Raw genomic sequence first — 27975 nt, 5'->3', positions numbered from 1 at the left:
GTGCGACTAAGTCAGGGATCGGTCCATTCGAGGGACTCGATCACGCCTCGCCCGAGCCCAGCCTCGGGCAAGGGCAGCCGACCCCGGAGGATCTACGTCTCGCCCGAGGCCCCCCTCCAGCGACGAACATACTTCCGGCTCGCCCGAGGCCCAGTCTTCGCCAAGAAGCAACCCTGGCCAAATCGCCACGCCAACCGACCAAATCGTAGGGGCATTTAATGCAAAGGTGGCCTGACACCTTTATCCTGACGCACGTCCTCCAGTCGACAGAGCCGAAGTGACCGCAGTCACTTCGTCGCTCCACTGACCGGCCTGACAGAAGGACAGTGCCGCCTGCGCCACTCCGACTGCTGTGCCACTCGACAGAGTGAGGCTGACAGGCAGCCAGGCCCGGCCTCGGGCACCATAGGAAACTCCGCTCCGCCCGACCCAGGGCTCGGACTCGGGCTCAGCCCCGGAAGACGGCGAACTCCGCTCCGCCCGACCCAGGGCTCGGACTCGGGCTCAGCCTCGGAAGACGGCGAACTCCGCTCCGCCCGACCCAGGGCTCGGACTCGGGCTCGGCCCCGGAAGACGGCGAACTCCGCTCCGCCCGACCCCAGGGCTCGGACTCGGGCTCAGCCCCTGAAGACGACGAACTCCGCTCCGCCCGACCCCAGGGCTCGGACTCACCCCTGGCCTCCGCCGACGGTCTCCGCCTCGCCCGACCCAGGGGCTCGGACTCGACCTCGGCCTCGGAAGACAGACTCGACCTCGACCTTGGAGGAGCCTCCACATCGTCCAACCTAGGGCACGGACCGACCACGTCAACAGGAGGCGCCATCATTACCCTACCCCAAGCTGACTCAGGCTACGAGGAACAAGACCGGCGTCCCATCTGGCTCGCTCCGCCAGACAAGTAATGATGGCGCCCCGCATGCTCTATGACGACGGCGACTCTCAGCCCCCTTACGGAAGCAAGAGGACGTCAGCAAGGACTCGACAGCCCCGACAGCTGTCCTTCCGCCAGGCTCTAGCGCTCCTCCGACGGCCACGACACCACACGAACCGGGTGCCAAAACCTCTCCGGCTGCCACGATGGCATGTACTTAGGGCACTAGCTCTCCTCTGCTAGACACGTTAGCACTCTGCTACACCCCCCATTGTACACCTGGATCCTCTCCTTACGCCTATAAAAGGAAGGACCAGGGCCCTCTTACAGGAGGTTGGCCGTGCGGGGAAGATAACGGGACAGGCGCTCGCGTGAGGCCGCTCGCTCCCTCCCGCGTGGACGCTTGTAACCCCCTACTGCAAGCGCACCCGACCTTAGGCGCGGGACAAACACGAAGGCCGCGGGATTTCCACCTCTCTCTCGCTCCGGCTGCCTTTTTCCCCCCTTCGCGCTCCGTCCCGCGCCGACCCATCTGGGCTGGGGCATGCGGTGACATTTCACTCGTCGGCCCAGGGACCCCTCGGTCTTGAAACGCCGACACTTTCCTTGACTCACATCTCCAAATGTGATTGCATCTTGGGTGTCCTTGTTCTTTTCATAGGATGAGAACATCTTCTTCTCACCCGTCATGTGGTTTGTGCATCCACCTTGCCATCACTCGACAGAGACACAACCTCCTAGAGATCCTATGCATCGAGGATCTCCTCCGCCTTGATCGCCCATGTCGTGTAGCTCACCGGCGACAACACTGGACATGACATGGAGATCGAACACCCCTAGCAGCATGTGAAATCATTGCCATGGACTTGGACTCGAGGTAGTAGCACATGATCTTGGGCATAAAATGGCTCTGGTACTAATTGTTGGAAGTGGGAAGCAGTCACGAGCTCAAGAACTCAAAGAATCTGAAGGTAGAAGATGAATAGTGGAACACACGAACAATGGCATTGGCACCCACATGCCTTGCCTACTCACACATACAACTTTTGTATAGCTTGTCTTCCCTATCAATGAATACATGGTGGAGTTTTGTAGCAGGGCAACGTCCAAAGCATGGACTCCACATCCTCGCCTACCCCACTTAAGTCGGCATGGCCTCCTGTCCACTCGCACTATGCGCATGCAACACGCAAAACACGACCAACCCGACCAGCTCACAACAGTGGTTAATAGAATCCACGCAACGAACGCAGAGCAACAACGATGACTACTCGTGTTTGCATGCACACACATGCTAACAACCCATGCACACATATGCACAAACTAACACACACACACGCGCGCGACCACATCAGGCATACACTGTTGGTCGTATGTTCAGATTCATGAGGAAAATCAAAATAGGGCAACACGATTGACATAATAAGGTCTTATTTCCTTTAATCCACTAAGGAGAAGAAAGATTAAAGGAAGAAGGTTGAAACAAATGAGAATATATAATACACTTGTTAGAAGAAGAAGATATTGTGATAACATATAACAAGTCCACTCCTTTCGTTATTTTCCTTCAATTACAAATGTTTACAAGTGTACCTTCGGAACATTTAAAGGATGTTTGAAGGTGCAAACACCCTAGAGCTTTGGATGCGGAGTAATTCAAGTTTGCACCAACGTACCCACCGTAAGGTGAAAAGTTCATGGGCAATGTACTCCTATTTATAGGGACAGCATAGCGTACACCTTTGTAATTACAATTGTGACCTTGAGCCTTATACATGTAAACTACAAAGTTTGACAGGGGTAACACTGGCTTTTCTCAATGGAGTTGTGTTGTGCACACTTCTAGAATCTTCCTTCATTCGCTTGGTCGAACGTTTCCTGCTCCGCTCAAGTTATGACGCCAAAGCTTTCTTCTTCGTCTCGTACCTGTGGATGTCACAAGGACGAAGGTCACTTCATCATTCCTAAAATAAACTTAGAGATGATTAGTATTTAATACTTTGAGGACCTTCGATAAGGGCAGCCCCCAACATACACCATGGCGTGGTTTATCTCTAACATTGAGAAACAACAACATGTCATCAACATTTTGTAGAGTGACGTAGTGAGATTTTGCGTCAATGATGTGTCTAATTTCGGTACCAGATTCATGGTTCAAGGCTTGTGAATTCTTGGGCACCAAGAGGAAAAGGCAGAGAGATAAGAGGCCCCCTGTCTAAGTCCTATCTTACAATTGATCTAAGGACCTAGGCAACCATTAACCAACACTGTTTTTTATGAACCGTGTAAACTCATAATCCAACTCTCCATTTGGTAGGAAATCATCAAACTTCCAATATACATTCTAAGCCCCCCCCCCCCGAATTCACAGTACCAAATGCTTTGGTGAAGTCCAATTTTACCAAAACTAGAATTTTTCTTCCGAGACATACCTACACAACCTCAACAACAAAAACAAAGGATTCAGAATTTGAACGACCTTGTATGAAACATGTTTGGTTAAGAGGTATGAGGCTTCCAATTTCCCTTTACACCCTTATTGTCAGTGCCTTCACAAAAATCTTGATGTCTACAGACTAATTGGTTTGAAAGCATCAACTTGAACTACATCGGGTTTCTTCGGAATAAGCACCATGTATGACCCATGATTCTTTCTAATTGTACTTGTACTAGCCATATGCTTGTACATTGCTATGGCTCCTATATATATTATAAGGGTATACTTTGTTTTAATAAAATATAAAAATATGTGTGTTCTGTTGGTTAGATGGATGTGGATGTAGAGCCCTCAACCAAGGTTCAAACTCCCACTTATACATAATTTTACCTTATTTTTGCATAAAGCGGGAAGGTGACGCACAACGACTATGGAACTTATTTTTGCATAAAGCGGGAAGGTGACGCACAACGACTATGGAACCATGAAAACTAGGAAAATCGATGCTTTATATGACAAACAAGGTTCAAACTCCCACTTATACATAATTTTATCTTATTTTTACATAAAGTGGGAATATGACGCACAACAATCGTGGAACCATGAAAACTAGGAAAACCGATGATTTATATGATAGAGAAATAATATGTTGAATAAGGAATAGCCTTTACGGTGACACACACATATATACTAGTTAGTTGTCTGTATATTGCTATGATTTCTATATATTATATAGTTAGACTTTACTTAAATGAGATATTTATTCAAACATGATTAAATTTTTTATTTTTAAATTATTAGTATATATACATACAATATATCTCATTTATATAACATGAACAAATATGAGTTGTAGTGGTAGAAGCCATTTATACCAAATGAGTATGGTTTAAATCATCCACATCCCTTTTTTTTGATATTCCGCGTGGGGAGAAAATTTATTTGCTCGCTGCGATCGTTGTAGGAGGCGACTCGTTATCTGGTATATTTTAATAGTACAACTAAATAAAAAAATAAAGATTATATGACTAATCTACGTGTTTATCAACTTCATTGACATTTAGAAACGAGCGATACGTCCAACCAATCAATATTACTATGACCGAACTTATTTTGTCTATCTAAAATACACGTTAGTTATAATAATATAGTGCTACATTAATCGCCGAGACCCAAATAGAGGGTTAGATGGTTAGACAAATGTAGGTTTGCTGGATGATAGAGTTATTAGAGCAATTCATCAGGTTAGATCATTGAAGTGGCCTGTGCTTTTTCCAACAGAGCTCCGAATCTAAATTGAAGCCCCAATGATAATGATAATCCAAGGACCAGCAATTTGTGGGGATAAGTTGATCAATTCATCTACGAGCTAGTTTGTAAGAAGGGGAGGAAAACCCAGGAAGGAAAAACTCCTCATAAATAACTAAACATTTTATCCGAATGACACTCCTTGGAATGCTACTCTGAAAATTGATAGAGATTCTAAGAAGATTTGAGTTTACAAGCTCTAAAGACGTATGCGAAAGGCGATGATCAGATATAGCATAAACATTCGCAACAGAAAGGGTACTGTTCTGCATCTGGCCGGGGTTGATTAAGGCCTTGTTCGTTTCTACCGGATTGATGGGTCGAAACGATTCCTAACCGGATTGTTTCTCTAATTTATATAAACTTTGATTAGGTGGAACGATTCCGGGTGCAATCCGACGGAAACGAACAAGGCTTAAACTTCAGAGAGGTGTCCCTGAAAAGCAGAAAAGGCATTTTCGCTCTGAGGAGGGAATTTCATGCAGTTAAGCAGTTTTGTTCCTTGCAGGCAAATAGCTGAAGGATTTGCAGTTTGTACCGCATCGCGTCCGAGTCACGAGAGTGCATTTGTCCGAGTCACCACGACTGCGTGTGTTCCAAGACCAAAAAAAAAAGCAAGACAAAAAATCAGCACGAAATGACCATTGATACCTCATTGTAAACACGGTTTTGTATATCATGTCCAGGTGAAAAAAAAATCTCTCCTACATCCGATCTTGGTGTATTCTTTAATGGGTGTTTGGTTTGAAAAATAAATCCATTCTATATGATATGATATATCATGAGTCCGTTCCACAAATTTGGTGGAATAAACTCATTCCTTATATTATTACTAGTTAGGTGTCCGTGCGTTGCGACGACACATAAAATATTGAGAGGGATCTGTTGCTGCTTGTCCGGGTCGATGACGGGCTAACAATATTGTTAGGCATCATCATCGGGATATAGATAGGAGGATCCGAGACATGAGGAGCGTGACTACATGAGGTTCTACACTGAAACTAAATAAGAGCTTAGCGGCTCCCATCTTGAGAAACATGATGGACGTGTCCATCTTGCGAAACATGATAGAGATCCTCTTGCATGGACGACAGAGATAACATTAAATAGTACAATTTTCGTGCGTTGCGACGGTACATAAATTATTCAATAAAATGATATTGCACACCAATTACATAAAAATGAATAAATATCTGATAATTTCTGTCAATAACCAATGCATTGTTACTCCCAACTTTACATCGGCTATTTAAACTTATCTCACTATTTAATTTTATATGGTTTATTTTGATAAGATTAGGTGCCAACGAAGGAGGGGAGGGACAACGGCAACGCAACTCGAGAGGAGGAGGCGTCTCTAAGTGGCCCGATGGAGGTGTTGCGTGGGCTGCTCGAGCTAATTGTGTCGGTCCAAAGAGCCAAACTTGTTGTCCATGCAAGACAAAAACAGGAGCAGGAAAATTAGGTCATAAATGTTGCTTCTGTCATATTGCTCATCCAAGACCTACTTTTAATATTGACAAAGTACAAGGCTTATGTACCCTAACGGGGCATTTGGATCCCTTCATTTTAGAGGAATTGGAATTCACTCAATAAAGTAACTTATTTAGTTTGGAATTTGACATTCCACCACTTTCCAAAGTTCAGATATAAGCCTATCTCAAATTCATGGGGTGGAGGGTGGGAAATGATTTTATTTATTAGTAGAATTGGTTTCTAATCTATAACTTATATGACACTCTTCGTCTCACTCCTCTATAGTAAAAATGTAGCACATAAATTTCTCCAACATCTTGCTAATAATAGTATACAAATATATTTTTGCATAAAACCGAATTAGCTTAATTGATATATGCCTAAATTACTATTATTAGAATGGAACTCAATTCCAATGATCCAAACGGGGCGTAAGTCTTTTTTCTCGGATGCAATAACTAATGCATACTAAGCAAAATTCTCTAACAAAGCTGCAGATCGGAAATTGAGCTTCTCCAATTGTCTATGTTGATGGGATAGTCTATGCAAACCATTCAAATATATGGAAGCACACATAAATATTCTAGAAAAATACTTCCTACCGAAAATTTGAGGATATTCTTGTACTCGCTTTTGTAAAGACCGTAAATAACAAGTAGTTAAGAATAGTACCAGCAAAGACCAATTTATTCATTTGCATCTTCCAAAAACAGATAGATCAGCGCCGACAAGAAACATTTACAGAGAAAGGTCAGCCAAATCGAATGTACTTGAAACCGTCTTGTACCATGAATCAACCCTCTTCTTGTGCGCCTCATCCAGTTTTGGGCGAAAGATTGTCACGTTCTCCTTGTGCTAACCTGCAAATTCCTGTTCCTTGGTCCAAACTCCTGCATCTAAGCTAGCAACATATGTGGCTCCAAGTGTTGTGGTCTCTATGTCAGGTAGTCTGGCAATAGGGCTGTCTAATAAATCAACCTGCAGGCAGGAAGTAACCAAGCTATCGTCAGTCATCCAATGCATTATATAAAGATTTTGTACTACTTGAAGCTAACAGCCTACTGCTGTTAACATGCATAATTTTCCACGCCAGATTGACTGTGCTCTGAGTTGGTCTTAATAGGAGAGTTAGCATCTCAACTTCGTCCATTTCCAACAAGCCAAAAGCACTAACTGAAAGCATGACCTTTTGGAGCAAAAATAACATGTATTGAAAGCACAGTAGTATAATTGGTCACAAATTTAATAATGAAAATATACGGATAAGTCATCTTTCATCTACGACATGCATGAATTCAACAACAAGAACCTAGGTGTTGGATCAATATTCACCAGTAAAAACTGTCAAAATAAAAATACAGAGACTAAGGATAATTATGGTTCATATGCAGCTTGCTAGTAGCAAGAAACCATGTTTTACCTTCTCAAATGGCTTAAGAGTAGCTTCATTTATTGGAAATAATTGTAGCTTCTGCTTCACGGGTGCATGTGAATCTACTTCCTTCATATGATTTATGCTAATGCCTGCAAATGCATATTAAAAATATCAGGATAATAGACTTGTATCTGTTACTGTTGGGGACTTGTTCTCAAATGCTATGAATTAAGAACAAGGCAACACAAGAAATGTTAAACGTTAAAGCCCTTCGTCCTTCGAAGCATTACTTCCCTTAGGACATAATGATTTTCGGACGAAGGTTATGAAGGACATACCTTCATAAATTCAACATATAATAATGAAAAAGGAATCATATGAGACACAAAAGACAGCATAAACCATTATGTATTATTATCAACTCATTTCTGTATTATTATTATATAAAAGTAGAAATAATATCAAATTACAAATGTACCTTCGGCTTGAAAGAAGGCGAAAGTACAAGCGTGACGCAAAAGCAAATGCCCAGTCAGCGTGAGCAGTACGGGGGTACTGTTCACCTATTTATAGGCACGGGACACAGCCCATATAAAATTACATCCATGCCCTTTACATTTGGTAGTAATTCTATAGTAATCCACCGAGGTCTGAATAGCCTTTTCATCTTTAAGTCGGTTTCCTTTTCTGCTACCACGCCGAAGCTTTCCTGCTCACATCTTCGGCGCTGTATCAACCTTCGTATTATTTGGGCTTCTCCTACTGTGATATCGACTCGAGTCCGAAGATACCTGTTCACACATTATACTCCAGAAACACTGTTAAATCTTGTTTTTGAGGACCTTCGGAAGCCGAAGGCCCCCAACAGTAGTCCCTCGCAATATTAATTTGTTAGAATAATAAATTTAGATTGCGACATGGACGAAGGCCTTAAGCCGAAGGTCCGAAAAACACCTTCCCTTTGCTAGAATAGCAACATTCACTGACAAGCGGGGTCTTCCAATTTTCAACGCACTGGGCGTATAAATAAGAGCATACCGCGAGCTCATTTGGTACGCTCTCTTGCCATCTGCTCTTGCTCACTCAATTTTTAGCTCTTGCGCACCAAGACTTGTTTAGCTTTTTAAGTTTCTAAGCTTCGGCGTTGAAAACAGTTTTTTAGTGTTTCCGAAGATGTCTGAAGATAAGAAGGCTGCTGCCGAGATGAAGCTGAGTCTCTCTGAAGAGAAAAACCTGGGGTTTCTTATAGCAATGTCGAAGACCAATACAGAAAAAATCACCAAAGAGATTTTAGAAGGTTTGTCTGAAGATACTGATGATAGCGACAGTTATGATGTGGATAGTGGTGGTGAAGACTCCGAAGATCGCCCTTGGCGACCAAGCCATGCGGTTTTCGGCAAATCAAGTATCAAAGAAAATCATCTTGTCAACATGAGGGGAAGATATTTCCGGGACTTGTCCGTTGTGAGGGCCGACGAAGGAGAAAAGACTTGTCCGAACCCTGAAGAAAATGAAGTCGTAGTGTACCGAAGCTTTTTGAAAGCTGGACTACGATTTCCCCTGAGCAACTTTGTCGTAGAGGTGCTGAAAATATTTGAAGTCTATCTTCACCAACTTACCCCCGAAGCAATCATAAGGCTGAATATCTTCGTGTGGGCCGTGAGAAGCCAAGGTCTAGAACCTGATGCGAAAAGTTTCTGCAACATACACGAATTATCATACGAGACAAAACCCTGGGGTAAGGAACAGTATCACAATAATTTTGGCTGCTACAGTTTCGTTTCTCGGTCTGGGTCAAGCTGTCCCGTGCCGACCTTTCGGAAGAGATGGCCCGGCGACTGGATGACAGAATGGTTTTATGTGAAGAATGACCTGAAAACACGGGAAGATATTAAAGGTATAATTATGCGCCCTATTTGGCAAAGCTTCGGCCTGCGGAGGCCGAAGGTTGAAATGAATGAAGCTGCCGAAGAATGCCAGAGAGCCTTCGGAGTTATTTGTTCTTTTATTGGAACGAGAGATTTGGTCCAAGAGCATATTGCCTTCAGAGTATGGCCGCTCGCGGAAAAATGGGAAATGCCACAAGAGACCATAAAGGAGGCTGACGAAGGTGGACTTATCAGGCTGAAGTATACTTTCAAGTTTGGAGATAAATTCGTTGAGCCAGATGATGACTGGCTAAAAAGCATTGAAAATGTAAGTGATGAACTACTTGGGGCTTATTCGAAGGCCGAAGATACTGCATTGTCAGCAGCCTTCGGAGGCCAGAAAAAGAAAAGACTGAACCGAGTGTTTGACGCAATCGGGTTCGTCTACCCTAACTATCGTTATCCCATTCGAGGGCAGAAAAGAAAAGGCACGACTTCTGCGAAAGAAGAAGCTGCAGCTGCTCCTAGTGAGCCAGCACCGAAAAGAAAAAGGATAAAGGTCCTCACACATCGGCCACGCTATATTGAACCAGCCTCGGTGCCTGAGTTCACCGGAGAGACCTCTTCGGCCATCGAGGTTGAAGAGCCAACCTTGCTGCCAGAAATCGCAGAAATGGCCGAAGCGCCAACAAGAACAGAATTGGAAGAACCAAAGATTTTGTTACCAGAAACCAAAGAGATGGCCGAAGCGCCATCGATAGAAAAAATGGAAGAAGCAAAAGGATCAACTGAGGGATCAAAAATATCAGAAGTTTTAAGTCCTTCAGCAAATGTTGAGACAATAAAAAACCAAAAGGGTCCAGCGGTGACTCCGAAAAGAAAAAGAATGGTCAATGTGCTAGATGTTCTGGAGACAATTAAGTCCTCAAGCACAACTCCGAAGAAGACTGTTGAAACTTCCGAAGCGAAAACTGAAATTTTTGATACTAAGGCTCCAAAGCAAGAAACTGAGGCTGAAGCTGGGCCCTCAGAGCCCACGAAGGTAAAATCCTTGGAAACCGAGGAACAAAAAATGACGGAGCCAATTCTTGTTGAAGAAATCAGTGCTGTTGCCCCCGAAGCATCCCCCAAAGTCCTTGATTATATTGTTCGACATGCTTCGGGGAAAAAATTATCAGAAAAAGAAAAGCAAGAGGCCCAGCTTTACGCCCAAAAACTGAAATATCCAAAGGGGGCGTTAATATTCAACGGCAGCGGAGAAGAAGACTTCTTGTATTGTCTCCCTGACAGCAAGGAGATTTCTGTCTGTCGGGAGATGAGCAAGAGCTTCGGATTTCCAACACTAGAAGACGGGCTCTCGGTGCTGTCGAAAAACGAACTGGCCGACAGCCTGGCGTACAATAGCTTAAAGGTGCAAAAAAAATGAGATCTTTGTATTTTTTCTTGAGACCAAAATTTTTCGTTTGCTTAAATTTATTGACGCACACACATTTTTCTTTGCAGGGCCTTATACTTAGCAATGCCCTCAGGGCCCAAAAAGATGCCGAAGACGAAGGGTGCGTTATAGCCCTGAGCAACCTTCGTTCCGAAGTAATTGAACTAAGGAACGAAGGTCTCGAAAAAGATAAAATATTACATTCATTGATAAATAGAATAAAAGAAGACGAAGCTACTTTTAAAGGTCAAACTGAGGCTCAGAAGCGTGAAATTGAAGATCTTCGAAAACAACTGGCCAGAGCTAAAGAGGAACGCATACTTGAAGAAACGAAGCGAGAACTTAGCGACCAATGGGCAAATCATTTAGAAGGAACTGTTGAAGAGCTTCGTTCGTCCAAGAAAAGATGCTATGACAAATCTATGGAGTGTGTTAAGAAGATGAAAGCTAGCTTCGCCAGCGTCGGCGCATTTTCGAGCGAAGAAAACTTTACAAGAGGCAACCCCGAAGGTCCCATCGAATGGATTAATCACGAAGCTGAGGCCTTTGAGGAAATTTTAAATAGCCGCGGAGACATATGTGCTTTCTCGGGTGCCAGGGGGATTGCCACCATTTTGGAGAAAAAGGGCTGCGAGCATGTAAAGATTTTAGCGCAATCCGAAGCTACCTTGTCCTTCGAAGATGCAAAGGATCCTTCAGCCGAAGCTAGCATGGTTGGTGGAAAATTTTTCACCGATGTCTGGGATAATGGTGGTCGAGAAATGGCCCGAGAAATTATCCAAAAAAGCGAAAAGGGCATCCATGATGCTAGAAAAGTAGCAGAGGCTGCTGAGAAAAGCGCAGAGCCCGAAGGGCAAATATGTATTAACTAATGGTTTTTATTGTGTTGTAATTTTTGGTTTTAAACTTCGTTCGCAATTTGTAATAGCAATGTAGTCGTATCCTGTCCTCCTTCAGATCCTACTAAAGCGTCTCCGGGCCCTCACCCGAAAGGAGACGACGAAATTAAAAAGATGGCTGAAGCTATCATGGATGAAGTTGTTAATCGGCTCCTGAACGAAGCTGCAGAAGTTGTACTTAGAGAAGATTAAGTGCTATTGTAAAAACTTCTGAAATGTAATATGTGTAACATCTTGTAACCCTGAATATAATATACTTGTTTTTATGGTTCAATTCTTTACGATGCATGAAATTTTACATACGTACCGTTTTTGAGTCTTTGACGAAAAAATACCTTCCCTTCTTTTCATGCTTCGTGAAGAAGAATTTTCATTTATCACAACAATATTCGTAGTGTTCTGATGAAGAATATCCAAGCTTCACGAAGATATTTTCCGAAGCTACACTTCCGAAGATCAATAGTGTATCTCCTTGTGACTTAGCATGATTTTCCCCTTTTTCAAAACATTCTTCTGAAGATCGATATTGTGTCCCCTTCTTGTGCCATATGCAACATGATGTATGATGCTTATGCCATGCGAAATGATGTGATGATGTTATGCTATGTAAAATGGTATTTATTCCGAAGATACACGCACATCCCTGTAATAAAATACATAATCTTTTTAAATCAGCGTTGACTTTTCGCTGTAAGCCTCCCTTAGGAGCTTCTTCGCCTTTTACTTCAGCGGAATCATCGTTTATTTTTCGCTGTAAGCCTCCCTTAGGAGCTTCTTCGCCTTTTACTTTCAGCGGTATTCGCGTTGACTTTTCGCGCTTCGCCTTTTACTTAGGCGGTATCAGCGTTTATTTTTCGCTGTAAGCTCTGCATTCCCTTTGGAACGACTTTGGAGCAGAAAACTTACACTGCGCTCCCTTTGGAACGGCTTTTTGTAACTTCAGCAAACTTACTCTGCGTTCCTTAGAACGACTTTTTGTTGCTTCGAAGAATTTTTGATAATTCGAAGGTCCTCCTTGTTATCGCAAATCTTTAAGCTTCAACAACTTAAGCTTGTGGAGAAAATATATTTTCCTTGTGGCAAACAACGAAACTATTACATGAAATTTAAAAAATGTCTTTATTACACAGAAAATAAAACTGAATGGAAAAGACTACTATCAAGGTAGGATATTTGTCAATAGTTGTGCTTCGACTCTGGCACAGTGCTATTGACTGTGCGAGCTTCGGACTGTTCTCTGAAGTCCCTTTGGTGTTGAGCATATTGGCCCCCTTCTGGCTGCTGGCCTTGTTGCAGCGGTGGTGGAGGCGGAGGCTGTTGCCAGGAAGCTTGAGGTTGACTCGCCGAAGCAACAGAAACTGCAGGGTGGTTGCCTACATATTCTGGGATGTAAGGCGAATGATACGAAGCAGTGTGCATGATTTGCTTCGGCTGAGCCTGTTGTGCTGCAGCTTCGGCTATCTCCTTTTGCTTCTGGATGGTAACATGGCACATCCTGGTGGTATGGCCCTTGTTTTCACCACAGAACAAGCAAAATATTCTCCTTGGTTGATCTCCAAACCTTCCGCCGAAGCCCCTGGCGCCTCTGCCTCTTGGAGCTGGCGGGCGGAAGGAGCTTTGGTGTTGCCCCGAAGCCTGTGAGGAGCACTGTGGCCTTTGCTGCTGACTTCCCTTATCATCATTTTGAGTAGAGTTGTGAATTGACCTAACATGCCTCGGATAAAATCTTCCTCCGAAGCCCCTGGTTATTTCAGAAAACCTGAAAGCCTCCTCCCTTCTTTGACAAAAATCATTGTCGGCACGAATATACTCGTCCATCTTCTGGAGCAGCTTCTCCAAAGTTTGAGGAGGCTTCCTAGCAAAGTACTGAGCTGAAGGTCCTGGCCGAAGTCCCTTGATCATGGCCTCAATGACAATTTCATTGGGCACTGTTGGTGCCTGTGCCCTCAAACGCAAGAACCTCCGGACATACGCCTGAAGGTATTCTTCGTGATCCTGGGTGCACTGGAATAGAGCTTGAGCAGTAACCGGCTTCGTTTGAAACCCTTGGAAGCTGGTTAACAACATGTCCTTCAGCTTTTGCCATGAAGTGATCGTTCCTAGCCGAAGGGAGGAATACCAGGTTTGAGCAACACTCCTGACAGCCATAACAAAAGATTTTGCCATGACTGCAGTATTGCCACCATACGAAGATACTGTTGCTTCGTAGCTCATCAGAAACTGCTTCGGGTCTGAATGGCCGTCGAATATGGGAAGCTGAGGTGGCTTGTAGGACGGAGGCCAAGGTGTAGCCTGCAGCTCAGCGGACAGAGGAGAAGCATCATCAAAAGCAAAATTTCCATGGTGAAAATTCTCATACCAGTCATCTTCGTTGAGGAAACCCTCCTGATGAAGGTCTTTATTCTGAGGCCTTCGGTTCTGTTCATCCTGAGTAAGATGACGAACTTCTTCAGAGGCTTCGTCTATCTGCCTTTGCAGTTCAGCTAGCCTGGCCATCTTTTCCTTCTTCCTCTGTACCTGTTGATGAAGCATCTCCATGTCTCTGATTTCTTGGTCTAGCTCATCCTCTGGCGGTGTCGGGCTGACAGCCTTCCTCTTCTGGCTTCGGGCCTCCCGAAGGGAGTGAGTCTCCTGATTGGGGTCTAGCGGTTGCAGAGCTGCAGCCCCAGTTGCTGAAGCTTTCTTCGGCGCCATAGCGAAGGTTTATGATCGCCGAAGGTGTTCAAAACTCAAAGAGTGGAAGTGAGTTCATCGGAGGTGGGCGCCAATGTTGGGGACTTGTTCTCAAATGCTATGAATTAAGAACAAGGCAACACAAGAAATGTTAAACGTTAAAGCCCTTCGTCCTTCGAAGCATTACTTCCCTTAGGACATAATGATTTTCGGACGAAGGTTATGAAGGACATACCTTCATAAATTCAACATATAATAATGAAGAAGGAATCATATGAGACACAAAAGACAGCATAAACCATTATGTATTATTATCAACTCATTTCTGTATTATTATTATAGAAAAGTAGAAATAATATCAAATTACAAATGTACCTTCGGCTTGAAAGAAGGCGAAAGTACAAGCGTGACGCAAAAGCAAATGCCCAGTCAGCGTGAGCAGTACGGGGGTACTGTTCACCTATTTATAGGCACGGGACACAGCCCATATAAAATTACATCCATGCCCTTTACATTTGGTAGTAATTCTATAGTAATCCACCGAGGTCTGAATAGCCTTTTCATCTTTAAGTCGGTTTCCTTTTCTGCTACCACGCCGAAGCTTTCCTGCTCACATCTTCGGCGCTGTATCAACCTTCGTATTATTTGGGTTTCTCCTACTGTGATATCGACTCGAGTCCGAAGATACCTGTTCACACATTATACTCCAGAAACACTGTTAAATCTTGTTTTTGAGGACCTTCGGAAGCCGAAGGCCCCCAACAGTTACTGTTAACTTCAACGAGTGTGTTGAACAAAGTTCACCAAATACAAAAACTAAAATCCAGCTGCTAGAATCCATACCATCAACAGTAGGAAGTCTTTCTGATGATAAAAGTCAGTGTCCTTGCATCAACATTACATAAAATTCCTGAGTTAATCGTGTCGTGCTCGAGCTCCTCAGCTGCATCAACAACTAAAGAAACACCAACCACAAGTGGCATTGATTGCAACAAACTGTCAATTAGGCCCATGGACACCCGGATGGATTGTCAATTATAGCTTTGAAGGATAAACTGTTTTGTATGTGAAGCGACACTTCTCTCGTGAACGATTTCACATAAAAATACTCTATTTCATGGTAAATTACTATGGTTTTGTTCATTAAAAGTTGCTCTCGCGAAAAGTTTAAAAATAAGTGAAAAAAGAATTGTTTGATTTTCTTTATAAGCATGTATGTCAGCAGGGAGAAAACCAACTGAAAAGAAATTAACACCACATGTGTCATAGATACACCAATAGTTGACTTCACGACTGAGGTAAAGAATGTTTGTACACGCATCTTAAAAGAGATATGCAGGCACTGAGTTAACCGAAGGTGTTTATTGTAAGCACCAGTCAACTAATCCAAGATCTTAAGTTTATACAGACTATAAGGGAATATGGTAATTAGGCTTATACTAATATCACATTTCTACTAAGTATTAACACTTAATCCAAAATCTTGATGATTAAAAAAACTCATGTTTCAATGAAACGACTCCCATTTTAAAGTGGTGTATAGTAGTTCAAATGAAAATAGAGCCTTTGCAAGCATCACCATACCTATAATGGACTAATATATATTAACTGGAACTATCTATCCATTTTGTGAACTTTTGGAAGCAGAAGAGCAAGCAAAGAATCTTGGTAGCAAAGATCCAAATTCAGAAAAAACATTTAGTCACTCATGGCCACTCCAAATTTTTTTTGTGGAATTACCAAAAAATGTACCGATTAGAGGACCACTCCACTCATTGTACAAATCAAGGAGGACTTACCGGATAGATTCATTGACCTCTGAATGATCAACCAATGTATTAAGAAATAGAAATACTTACCCTTCATTGATCAGATTCATTGACTTGGCAGGAAATTGTTGTACACAAATTTATATTTAATAGATGTCATCTAAGTAGAAAGCAAAAGATATTTGCTAATATAGAGCCTCATGTCCCAAGGTGGAGATAAAATGGGATAACAAAATCATATCGGCAACCCATTTATATTTATACCGCCAAACTAAAAATTAAACCCCTTTGGGTTCCCCTAAAAAGAAATAAACAAGAAAAATAAGGTAGTTAGCCATGCAGCTCCACATGACAGTTATCTAGACTGGAGATCGTGGCCAAGGGCACCGTGCCTCATGGAAAGATGATTAGCAACTTCATACTGGACAGAGATGGGTGAGGAGGGTATGTATTACATTTCTCACCTTAACATTCGATCTCTGATTTTGGCATCGATGATGTTCATTGTATTTACAATCTGCAAAGATGGATTCACAAAACAGTTAGCAATAGCAGTTTAAAAGCTCCTGTCAGATATAGGAATTGTTGATGCAACGCTACTTCAGTATGGTCTTTACAAAGTTGTATACTTGCACTTAAACATTGAGTGTTGGTGTGGCAAATGTATGTATCAGATTTCATGGTCTACATATAAAAGACTAAATTTCCAGCAAAATTTGATATGCCGCTAGAAAGAATGAGTGATAGAATCTGGATACTCTATTCTTGTTCTAAGAACACATCGAAGAACACGAGGTAGGAACCAGGCTGGACTGAATCGAACTAAAAGATTTTATACCATATTGGTTTGAAATCAAAACAATATATCAAGTTTTGTGAATGGTTGTATAGTATAGAGATGTGTTATTAAAATTAAATAGAGCATCAATCATGTTACATTTATTTGCTTTCTTCTCTACCAATAATCAAGTATGTACCAACATCAATTTAAGCCTCACTTTAAATACATCAGCAACTATACTAGCTACAAAAGAACAGAGCTGCTTTTGTTTGGACAGCTAGAGATAGCAGAAATGGATTGCAAGACAATAATTTTAAGTAATTCGATGTATACATGTGAAGATGCATATTTCCAATGTGTTGAGCTGAAAAGATCTCCAAGGTCATAAAAGAAAGAAGTAAAGGAAGCAACATATCAAAATGGAAGGTAAAAATGCAGTCAACCTATTATGTGCAACACAAAAATGTCAAGAACCCTAACCGGCCTTAGGTTGAGCACGTTGCCGGTGTCGAGCTTCACCTCCTCCGCCGCTCGTTCCCGCCTCCCCACCCTCCGCGGTGATGGAAATAGCAGGGGGGAGTGAAGCATCATCGCAGGACAGCACCAAGCTCCCCTCCTCCTTTTTCCTCTCCTGGCTCTTGGTAGCAGACTGGGCATCACAGATGGCGCTCACCTCCTCCCAGAAAGCATCGTCAAGCTAATTTCCGTCCAAATGAGAGAGCAACAATGTGAGTTCCTTTTTCAAAAATTCTCACTAACTGGCGTTCCCACTTCAAAGCAAACCCCAGTTAAACAAATAATAACGTCCTTCGTGCATTCTGGGAGGAGGTGAGCGCCATCTGTCACTAAGGGTCAATTTGTCATGAAAGAGGTTTAAAAAATAATAGACAGGAAAAAGGAAAAAAACCTTTTACACAGCGTGGGCATGTGCAGTTAAAGTACCGCTTCAGATCATTGTATCTCTTCTTGGTGACTGTTGCAGTCTCAATGTAGCAATCAGGTACACAAACAACATTAACCAGAAAGATAACAACAGAAAAAGAAAAAGATAGATTAAAAATGTGATATGTAATTTAAGGATTATACTATCAGGATGCAAGGTACAGATTCCTTACCTCTTCATCTTTTCCTATCAGTTGCCATGCACGGACATATGTTGTTCTACCATCAAATATTAAAACTGCATTTGATACACAACTGAATACACCAAAAAATGGGCGAATAGAGAAGGTAATGATATACTAATTGCTCTAATCTGGTAAAGATAATAGACAAACAAACATATAGCTAATAGCTTAGCATACGACCAAATTTGAAATGCAAATGGATGGATGGATGGGACTTCTTTTCCACGGCAAGAAATTGGACGGTGTGAGGTGGATTCAGAAAAAAAGCACAATCTGTGTACTCATGCAAGCAGCATCCTCAGACAAAACCTAGTGCATCAAAGATCATGCGGCTCGGCCATGGACCCGAGAAACTAACAGTCCTTACGCCCAATTGGCCAACAGATCTGGCGGCAGGGCCACTAAGTGACATTTTATAACCAATTAGGGGAAAGGAAATGGAGAGGCCAGGGGGATCTGGGCAGCTAGGAGCACTCACAGTTCTTGGCGAGTTCTAAGGAGTTCATAGCCTTATCGAAGAGGTCGGCGGCGTCATCGTACTTGGAACCAAAAAGGGCCCAGCTCGAGAAGTCGAGAGCTTCTTCTTCGCCTTCTTCTTGGCTGCCGTGGAGGACGCAGTGGACCAGTATCTGGTCCCCGCGGGCACCGAGGTTGGACGAAGCTGTCCTTGCCTGGAGAGCAGCGTGGATCTCGCCGAGGAGATCACGACCCTTGTAGGAAAGCAGCCCAGCGGGGGAGTGGATCGTGGGGAATCGGACGCGGTGGAGGTTTTCGACGCGAGCGAGGTTTTCGGCGCGGCTCGGTGGAGGAGGATTTCGCGGGGGCGCGGCATGGGCGCTGATGGCTGCTACGGAGGCGGCGGCGAGGATTTCGTCGCTGTTTTGGTGGAGCGTAGGGACACGGGGCCGGGGGCGCGCGGGGGCACGGTGAAGCCATGCTGTGGTGGACGCCCTCGGTATCAACATATAGATTAGTAGAGACTAATTATAAGTCTATGAGGAATGAAATAGTAATGGATCAACTCATTCCAATCCACAAACAAAACAATAAAGTGAGAAATGAAAAGATGATGGACTACCTCGTTACTCAAATCAAACACGTTCTAAGTGGACCTGCAAACCTAGTTTAAAGGTGTTGTAAGGATCAGCGAAATACATAAGTAATTGTTGGCTCTGTTTTGGGGCTAAACACTAGGATGCATTTTCTGGCGGTGCTCTCTGCGGGACCGCGGACGCTCCGCGGCGTGGGGCCGAACGGTCCGCGGCCTCGCTGCAGGAGCATCTCCTCTCTGCCTCACACTGGATGGTCCACGCACAGGGCTTGGACGGTCCGTGATGACTCAGAGCATCGACGGCGTAGAACTCGTCTCTCGGGAGGGACCTCGTCGGGCGGAAGAGTTTTAGGGGTGCTTCGGGGTCGACAGGTCACACAGGGCGTCCCTATACTGCGTAGAGTCGTCTAGAGATGAAATAATAGGTCACGGGAGACTAATACCATACTAACTACTGCTACTCGTAGGGCAAGAAAGTAAAGGGAATGATATGTAGATTGATTGATTCGATTGTGTTGTTTTTCAATCGAGCATATCCCTTGATATATATAGGGAAGGTCTGGACCCGTTCCTATGAGTTACCCAATAGAATCTGTATGATTAGATGGATAATCATGCATGAAAACATAAATTATCTCGCCTGAATTAATCCTATCGTGGACCGTCCAGGCTACCCCGCGGACCGTCTGGGGCGCAAACCGTTCGGTCTTTGCAGGTGCTATATATGGTGCTCAATAGTATCCAATCAAGGGCAAAGCTGCCTAAAAGGAAGTCACTATATATGAAGAAAGACAAATGAAGTATATAAAGACTTTTTAACTTACCAATTATACACTACAGAACAAAACTAGGTGTGCCGTAGCATAATGTCCATTCAGTATAGAGAATGGCTGACTAGCTCTTTCCACATGGAAGCCTGCTGAAAAAAAGTATGGAGAAGAGAAGATAATTGATTCATAGTGTTCAAGAAAATGTCAAAAAACTTTTATACAAGGTGGTGACAAAAGCATCGATTTTTTTGTTCCACTATCCATGGCAGCATGTGTAGCAGTCGCAGCACACGGTTTATCTCTGTTTGTAGGCTCAGAGAAGTAGGAGGCACGCAACCTTCAACTCCGTGCACAGACAGCGGGGCTCAAATGATTTAGGCTCAAAGTATACGAGATCCACTTTGGGTATGATGCATCGTGACTCTATTCCAGTAGAATAAATTCATTTTTCATATTATTATATAAAATAATGATAAATTAACTCATTCTGTTTCGTAACTAAACAAGAGATGAAGAACGAGAAGATGATATACTATGTCATTTCTCAAACAATCAAACAAACACGCGTATATGCTTGGGTCAATCGAACATTGCACGTTCCTGACAAACGCCGGGTATAATTATTGAGCTGTTTAATTATGTTCTTGGAGCTGTTTAATTATGTCTTTGGCGGCTGCCACCGTCGTGCGCCATGGCGTCGGTTGCACGCGGCAAGGCATGGAGGTTAGAACAAGTCCCTGTTTGGAAAGGAAGGAAGGTTCATGGTCCAAGCTGCCTAGGACCCATTAACAACCAAGGGGGGGATGGGGATGATGGGAGGGAGGCGCGATAGCGATGCCCCAACCACTGCCTACCCCCCTCCCTCCCCTGCAATGCCTTCAAAGCCAAGGATCATAACGAAATTCCGAGTGAGTGCAGCAGCAGTCACGTACAGCCAAGCAGCCAGGTACCAGCTGCCTGAGGGTTGGGTAGATGGGTAAGCTGTGCTGCAGCAACGAGGCGGAGGAGGAGGCCGGGTTCAACCTCCTGGGGCTGCTGGTCGCCGCCATCATCGCGCTGGTGTTCATGCTCCTCTGCGCGCCGCCCAGGAGGCGCTGCGTCGCCGTCTACCCGTGCTGCTGACCCCTCAGTCAGCGCTCGCGCCTCCTCGCTGTGCCGCTGCCGCTGCCTGGCCCTCCTCGTGCGGGACAGGAGCTTCTGGATCCAACCAACAGGTTTCGGATCAGCTTCAGCATGTGTGCAGGGGAGCTTCAAGTTCTTGGGGGGAGGGGAGCAGAGCAGGACAGGCATTGGTTCCTCACATCATCTTTCGATCCACCAATAATTTCTACTCAACTGTAATATCCATCCTGCTCCAACTCATGTAATCCTTTTGTTCTGGCGAACCAGGGCGTTCCTTCGTCTATAGCCTGAATTCGTTTCCTTTGATAGCCTGAAAAAAAGGTGTTTGGCTGCATTGCCTGCTACTATCTCTTACGACCTCCCTTCTACTTGCCTGATCCTAAAACGTTTTCGTCTGATCTGAATAGATACAATGAGCCGGATCTGTCGGTTCACGCTGATTAATGTGGTTCTCTTGCTATCTTTTCTCTCTCGTTGTTAGGTGCCTCTTCGCTATCTCTCAGTAGTGGCTTCCATCAGGAAAGCACTAAGGCTGGTGCCAGTGCGGGCGGCAGCGCGGGCGAGAAGAGGCCGCTGCCGCCCGCGCGCGGGCGATAGGCGGGCGAGAGGCCGGCGCCGGGCGATGGCGCTGGCGCCCGGCGAGAGCGGGCGATATCGCCTCGCTCTCGCCCGCGCTGGAGCGCCCGCCCGGGCGAGAGACGGGCGAGAGGGAGGCGAGAGGGAGGCGAGGCACTGGCGGGGCGAGAGCGCGGGGCGAGAGCGCGGGCGAGAGCGACGTGGCGCGATCTGACTGGTCCACGTGTCGCGATCTGATTGGTCCACGTGTGCTAGCCGTTGCAACTAGCCGTTTTTGACCGTTTGGAGTCCAAAAAATTCGAAAAAAATTGCAAAAAATTACAAATTTCATCCCCAATCCCTCTATAGTATCGATTGTATGCATTGGCAGTGGAGGAATTGTCCGGTCGCCCATGCCGGTCAATTCACAAGGGGGGATATCAAACATCCCACCATCATCTTAGAAGCTGTTGCATCGTATGATCGGTGGATCTGGCATGCTTTTTTTGGGGTGGCCGGGTCCAACAATGACATTAACGTACTGAATCAGTCGCCATTATTCAAGGATGTCCTTCAAGGTCAAGCACCCATAGTGAACTTCATGGTTAATGGACATGAACACAATATGGGATACTATCTTGCCGACGGCATCTACCCTTCCTGGCCGGTGTTCATCAAGGGTATTCCGCTTCCACAAAGTGAGAAACATCAGTTATTCACAAATGCTCAAGCAGCATGGCGCAAAGATGTTGAGTGCGCTTTTGGAGTGTTGAAATCTCGGTTCAACATTATAGCAGTTCCTGGACGTTCTTACTCTCAACGTACTCTTGGTTTGATCATGCGTGCATGTGTCATTTTGCATAATATGATCATCGATGACGAGCGTGATGCCGATTTAGACGAGACATATGAGACAGTTGATTCTACAGTCGGCCCGTCGATCTACTACAATGCAACCCCGAGCCTAGCAGCTAGGATTCAAATGGACAACGAGATGACGAACACATCGATGTATACACAACTACTAAATGATTTGGTTGAACATGTATGGGGACATAATAATCATTAGATTTATGTAATTTTCTATTAATTATTATGTATTTTTAAATCGTCATGTAATTTTATTTTAATTATTACGCAATTTGTAATTTTTAATTCAATAAAAATATTATGTTGTGTGTTTTCTGAGCGTTGAAATAAATCTGCGTGAATTACTTAATTCTGAAATAGAAAAGCTGATGTGGCTATAGCCTGAGGCTGTAGCCTGCTGCAGCCTGTGCACTGGAGCAGCAGAGGCGAGAGTGGAGGCGAGAGCTGACGTGGCAGGGGCGAGAGGGAGGCTGTGCACTGGACTCAGCCTAAAGCGACAAGGTTACAGAAACATCAAAACACCACAATGGTTTGACAGCTAATTTATTTATGCCTATCATTCCGATATTGTCATTGCTGCCCCGGTGCAGAATCTATGGATCTCATTCTGCAGTAACAGTAAACCAATGTAAACTCCTAAAAGTTGGTTCACTTGTATGGTCATCCAAAATACTGTTTGCTGGAGGTACCGTTCGCTGAGTAAAATTTAAATATAAGTAAACTGCTGATGGTACCATTCACTGAGTGAAATTTAAATATGAGTAAACTGCTGGAGAGATTGTACGATCCATGCATTTTACTATACAATGACCAAGTCCATTTTGTCAATGGGGCTCATCTTCGGACGTTTGGTTTTGGGAGTGGATAGGACCAGTTTTCCCAGACTACTCCCCCCGTTTCGTTTTTTTACATGTCACATTAGAATTGTCTTTGAGTCAAACATTACTATCTTTGACCAACACACACACAAAACACAGAAGTAAACAACTCACCCACAACCCACAAGCACGCGCCAACGGTCAAATAGGATAATACTAATATGACATGTAATAAAAGATGGAGGGAATATATTCTATCGCTACAGAGAATGATGTATCATTAGTGCCGACGATAGCAGGAAGTAATGAAGAAAAATAAAATATGGAAAAAAAATCAACAGAAATTATCACAGAAACGGTGAAAATGTGTAGCACTAATTACACATGGCAAGCCTTTATTATTTGTTTATAGAAGACTATGATGCCACAAAAGTTTAAATGGGTCCATACTTCGATCCATCCCCACAGTTGCACTTACAACAAAGAAGAACCCAGAGAGCAGCAGATGACTTACAACACAGAAAGACTACACATATTTACAATGGGCAAAACAAGCCAAGTACATATTGTGTGTGTACTTTTTTTGTACTCCAGATCACTTATCTACGTTCACCAAACCGATGCGGAGACGAAACACCTCGTGGACAGCTCCACGGTTAAGAATGGCAAGAATCTCTGCTCCCTCAGCCGTGGTGAGCTCACCTAGCGAGATTTTGCGGGACTCGTACTCATCAGGCAACCGGAAACCATAGAACCACCTACCAAGCTTGAGCAAGTTCACACAAACCATCCTTTCTGATACACGGTGAGCTTGGAGTGCTTTACTGACTTCAGCTGGCTGGAAAAAAAACAGTGTGTGTCAAAACTGCATTTTATGAGTAGCCAGAAACTTGCTTAGATCAGTCTAGTCAAAGCACAAAAGAAACCTTCAGACGATTTGACAACTCATGCTTCCAAAGCTTTAAATGTTGACAATCATATACTATCTTAATGTTCACTTTGAGTGTTTCCATACTTTGATTTTTGGTAGATGACATAGAGGATATCAGGCATATGTGCATGGCAAAATAGAGTAGCAGGCCTATATGCAGGGACTACAAGTTAAACATCGTGGTATAAAAAAAGGCTGATTCAAAACAAAATAAAATAGAGGTTGGCAGAATATAGAGTTACAAGCAAAGCATGAAAAACAGTTGCTTTAGCAGCTTAGAAATGAAGCAGTGTTCAGTTCTTTCAACACGAAGCATGTTCATCCATAATAGAATCATCAGCAATACATTACTCACCAGCACATGCAAAGATGCGATCGAGTAGTGCAGTCCAATTAGGTTTATTATCGCACTATGGTTCCTTGAAAACAAGAAAAACTGGACATCGAGAAATCCTATATCAAGTATCATGGCCAAATCAGCAATAGCTTTCAGATAGTATTCGGATTCAAGTGACCCATTATTTAAGCTGCCTCCCACAAATTCAACCACATTAGATATTGCAGCAGCCATTCTTCTGTGTTGGCTGATGTAGAGAGCTTTCCAGCCCTGCACCATAATTAGCAGAAAAGTTGAAAGCTTGATCAGCCATTTGTTCAGTACCATGGGAGCATGTATATGTGAAAAAATAAAAAAAAATACAAAGGGAATTGGTACACCAGAAGTTCAACTTTGGGGGTCAACTCGCCTTTTTAACTTGTATATCTCACTCTCTGGAAAGAACAAAGCAATCCTTCAAAAAATGCAAAAAAAATGTTCCCTAAAGATTAACCATAGATTTGCAGTAGGCAGACAGGTCCAGTTCTGGTCCAATGGATTTGGTTCCACTAGCAAAAGGGTTCATAGCCTAGTGGTTGTGACTCCGGAGTACCACCTCCAGCGCCTGGGTTCAACTCCTGTGGGGTTTCAGTGCTGGTTAAAAAGCCTCCCTCCCTGATAACTCATAGAATAGGGTGCACTGTGGTTTCTTCTTCCAAACAATATCGTGGGAGATGTCCTTCCTTCGCCGGTCAAGAAACTTTGGTTCTGCTAGCCTGTTATACACTAGCAGATGGAACCAGTCAGTACTCTACTTCCTTTCTAAGAGGCCTCAAAAAAACTGAAGGAGAGGAAACATGGAGGGCTAGATAAAGTTAAACTTTAAAAGAGAGTAAAAAAAAATTCACGGGAAAGTTGAGGTTCAAAATGGACTACATCTGAACTATTGTATATTTAATTATGGTCAAATAGAGAAATTGATTATTCATGGAATCAGTTAAACAGGTATTTTTTTTAAAAAAAAATCAAGACTTAACATTGGAATGATTGTGTCTTTAATGGCACAAGTCTGAATGTCATGGCTGTGCTGCAGGCTGCCACAGGTGCTCCGTTGGAGCAAAGCGTTAAGGAGTTGTTGGTCAGGTTGTTTGATGGGGTATAATCCCCTGGCATTGGTAGATTGATGGTCGCCAGATTGTTGAGAAGGACCTTTTCCTTTCTAGTTTTTCTGTTTGTACCGTGGCAGTGCAAGTGCAAGTTTTTGGATGTGTGTTTTGGAGGACGTAATCCTTCAAACCCTCACTCTCTTCTCTCAACGCAATTCTCTTACGTGTCCCAGAAAAAATATACTTAACATCAACTAGCGGAACCAATTTGGTGATTTCACCAGATACGAATTAATAAGGTTTCATATAAAATGAAGAATCGGGTACAGAACAAAAGAGATGGTAACATTTATAATCAGCACATCATGAATAACGAGGTCCGAGGGAACATGGCACTGGGTGAAGCGAAGAATAAAGCACGAGGATAACAGAGCATGCATGATATTGTTCCATATAATGATTCTAGGTTTTGCATTTTGGACAATCCCCTAGCACATTCCAAAGGTTAGATTACATTTGACGATCATCTATTGTCCATTCTGTTAAGATCACTGGGTGAGCATCATCTTTTCAGTAAAAAGAATCAAGAAGTATCTGTATTGCAATGAACAACAAATTTCTGATGGTACAAGAAAGAAATCATATAAAAATCGACCTCAGGTCAAGGTTATGCAAAATTTCCTCGGTAGCAATTACCAAAAATAACAGCCTAAAAGGCAGGACAATACATTAACAAAAGAAGACTCGGAGACATATGCCAAGAAGCTCGAATTTCGGTCAAATTGAACTAGGATGACCACAAGATCGGAAATTGGCTACAGCAGCAGCAGTCAGCACTCAGCAAGCAGTCAGCAAGCACTCAACTTTACCCCTCTTTATGTACCTGCATACGGGACGACGACGCCGACGCCTCCGCCACGGCAGCTGGCCAGCGGCAGCGAAAGAGGCGCTCCCAGATGCAGTCGGCGTCGCAGGCTCTGCGCCAGGTGCGCGAGCAGCCGCCGAGCGCGCACACATCAGCCTCCTGCGCACCGTTGGAGCCAGCGGAGTCAACGAGAGAACCTTTCAGGGAGGTCTTTCAGGGAGCGGGTCAGAGAGAGGGCACCGACCTGGAGGCGGGAGGCGACGGCTAGGGCGATGTCCTCGGGGAGGTCAGTCCACCTCCCCGCCGATGAGAGCTCCATTTCGCGCGATTCCCCTTTCGCCGCTGCGACTGTACAGTACCAGACTACCAGAGCATCTTCAAGGTGTGAGAAATTTCACTATTTGTGTGGTGTCTCAATTGGTCTTCCACTAAGATTTTAGGTGCGTTTGGTTTGATAAATCACTCATTCCAAAATAAGATGGTGTATTATCAGTTCATTTCTCAAATTTTGTAGAATAATCTCATTTTTCATATTAGTACTAACTAACTATAAAGAATGAGATAGTGATGGATCAACTCATTCCATTCTATAAACCAAACAAAAATATGAAAAATGATAAGATAATAAGATAAGTCATTTCTCAAACCAAAACACCTTAATATATGTCCTTTGGGATGTGGTCACTGCTACCTCGTCCAAGGAGGCATGGGACTACCTTCATTCGATGGATATTCTCCTCCCCTACTCGTGTCGTGCTTGCTCGGTTCAAATTCGTGTGGAGTTTGCCACGACCAAGAAGTGTCCTCCCCTACTCGCGTCGTGCTTGCTTTGCTCGGTTCAAATTCGTGTGGAGTTTGCCACGACCAAGAAGTGCAACTCGACGGCCGGCTGACTAGTGACTACTCTCGCGAGATCACATGGTATGATGAGGTGATCGTCTATCTTATTATAGGGGTCTTCCTGCTAAGTATATAATCTATTCGTCACATCAATGACTACTGATAGTGATGAAAGGGAAATGTGCCCTTGGGCCATTTCTAAGTATTTTGGTGATTTAGTGTCTAACACAAGTGCTTAAATGTAAATGGTGGACAAAGTACAAACTAAGGTCAAAGGTATGTTTCTCAGACTTAGTACATTGTTTTAATGACTAATGTATTGTGTCTAAGTGTTGGAAACAGGAAAAAGCTAATTGAAAATGCCTTGGCTCGAGCAGCCAAGTTTCAGCTCAGTCTGGAGCACCGGACTGTCCGGTGGTGCACCGGACAGTGTCCGGTGCGCCAGGCTGGCTTGAGCGAACTGGCCGCTCTCGGGAATCCACCGGCGACGTACGGCTATAATTCACCGGACTGTCCGGTGTGCACCGGACTGTCCGGTGAGCCAACGGTCGGCCGGGCCAACGGTCGGCCGCGCAATCTGCGCGGGACACGTGGCCGAGCCAACGGCTAAAAGAATGCACCGGACTGTCCGGTGTGCACCGGACATGTCCGGTGCGCCAACGGCTCTCAGCCTGCCAACGGTCGACTGCTTCGTTTATGGAAAGAAATCGGG

The 27975-nt window shown here is 44.0% G+C and overlaps 2 protein-coding genes and 1 long non-coding RNA gene across 4 annotated transcripts; 1 reads left to right on the top strand and 2 right to left on the bottom strand.

Annotated features, from left to right (window-relative positions):
- Positions 1-6700: 6700 nt before the first annotated feature.
- On the bottom strand, positions 6701-15299 carry LOC103630208 (uncharacterized). 2 transcript variants are annotated; one of them, XR_554918.4, is made up of 3 exons: positions 15186-15299; positions 7513-7616; positions 6701-7070 (listed from the first exon to the last, which is right to left on the bottom strand). It is a non-coding gene; the product is annotated as an uncharacterized lncRNA (long non-coding RNA). The 2 variants fall into 2 exon arrangements; XR_554917.3 differs by lacking the exon at positions 15186-15299 and having other exon boundaries at positions 7513-7661.
- A 5406-nt stretch (positions 15300-20705) lies between these two features.
- LOC118472251 (uncharacterized) lies at positions 20706-21311 on the top strand. The gene has a single exon (XM_035960185.1). The coding sequence runs from the start codon at positions 20813-20815 to the stop codon at positions 20960-20962; it is 150 nt and encodes a 49-aa protein (XP_035816078.1). The 5' UTR covers positions 20706-20812; the 3' UTR covers positions 20963-21311.
- Positions 21312-23575: 2264 nt separating this feature from the next.
- Positions 23576-26830, bottom strand: LOC100273680 (F-box family protein). Its single transcript, NM_001175551.2, has 4 exons — positions 26668-26830; positions 26442-26582; positions 24492-24743; positions 23576-24043 (listed from the first exon to the last, which is right to left on the bottom strand). Exons 1-4 carry the CDS (start codon positions 26740-26742, stop codon positions 23801-23803), a joined length of 711 nt encoding a protein of 236 aa, NP_001169022.1. The 5' UTR covers positions 26743-26830; the 3' UTR covers positions 23576-23800.
- Between the last annotated feature and the right edge of the window lie 1145 nt (positions 26831-27975).

The sequence above is a fragment of the Zea mays genome, chromosome 6, assembly GCF_902167145.1.
Source record: "Zea mays cultivar B73 chromosome 6, Zm-B73-REFERENCE-NAM-5.0, whole genome shotgun sequence".
Taxonomy (NCBI): domain Eukaryota; kingdom Viridiplantae; phylum Streptophyta; class Magnoliopsida; order Poales; family Poaceae; genus Zea; species Zea mays.
Note: the sequence above shows the minus strand (reverse complement) of the source record. Positions and strands in the feature narration are given on the sequence as shown.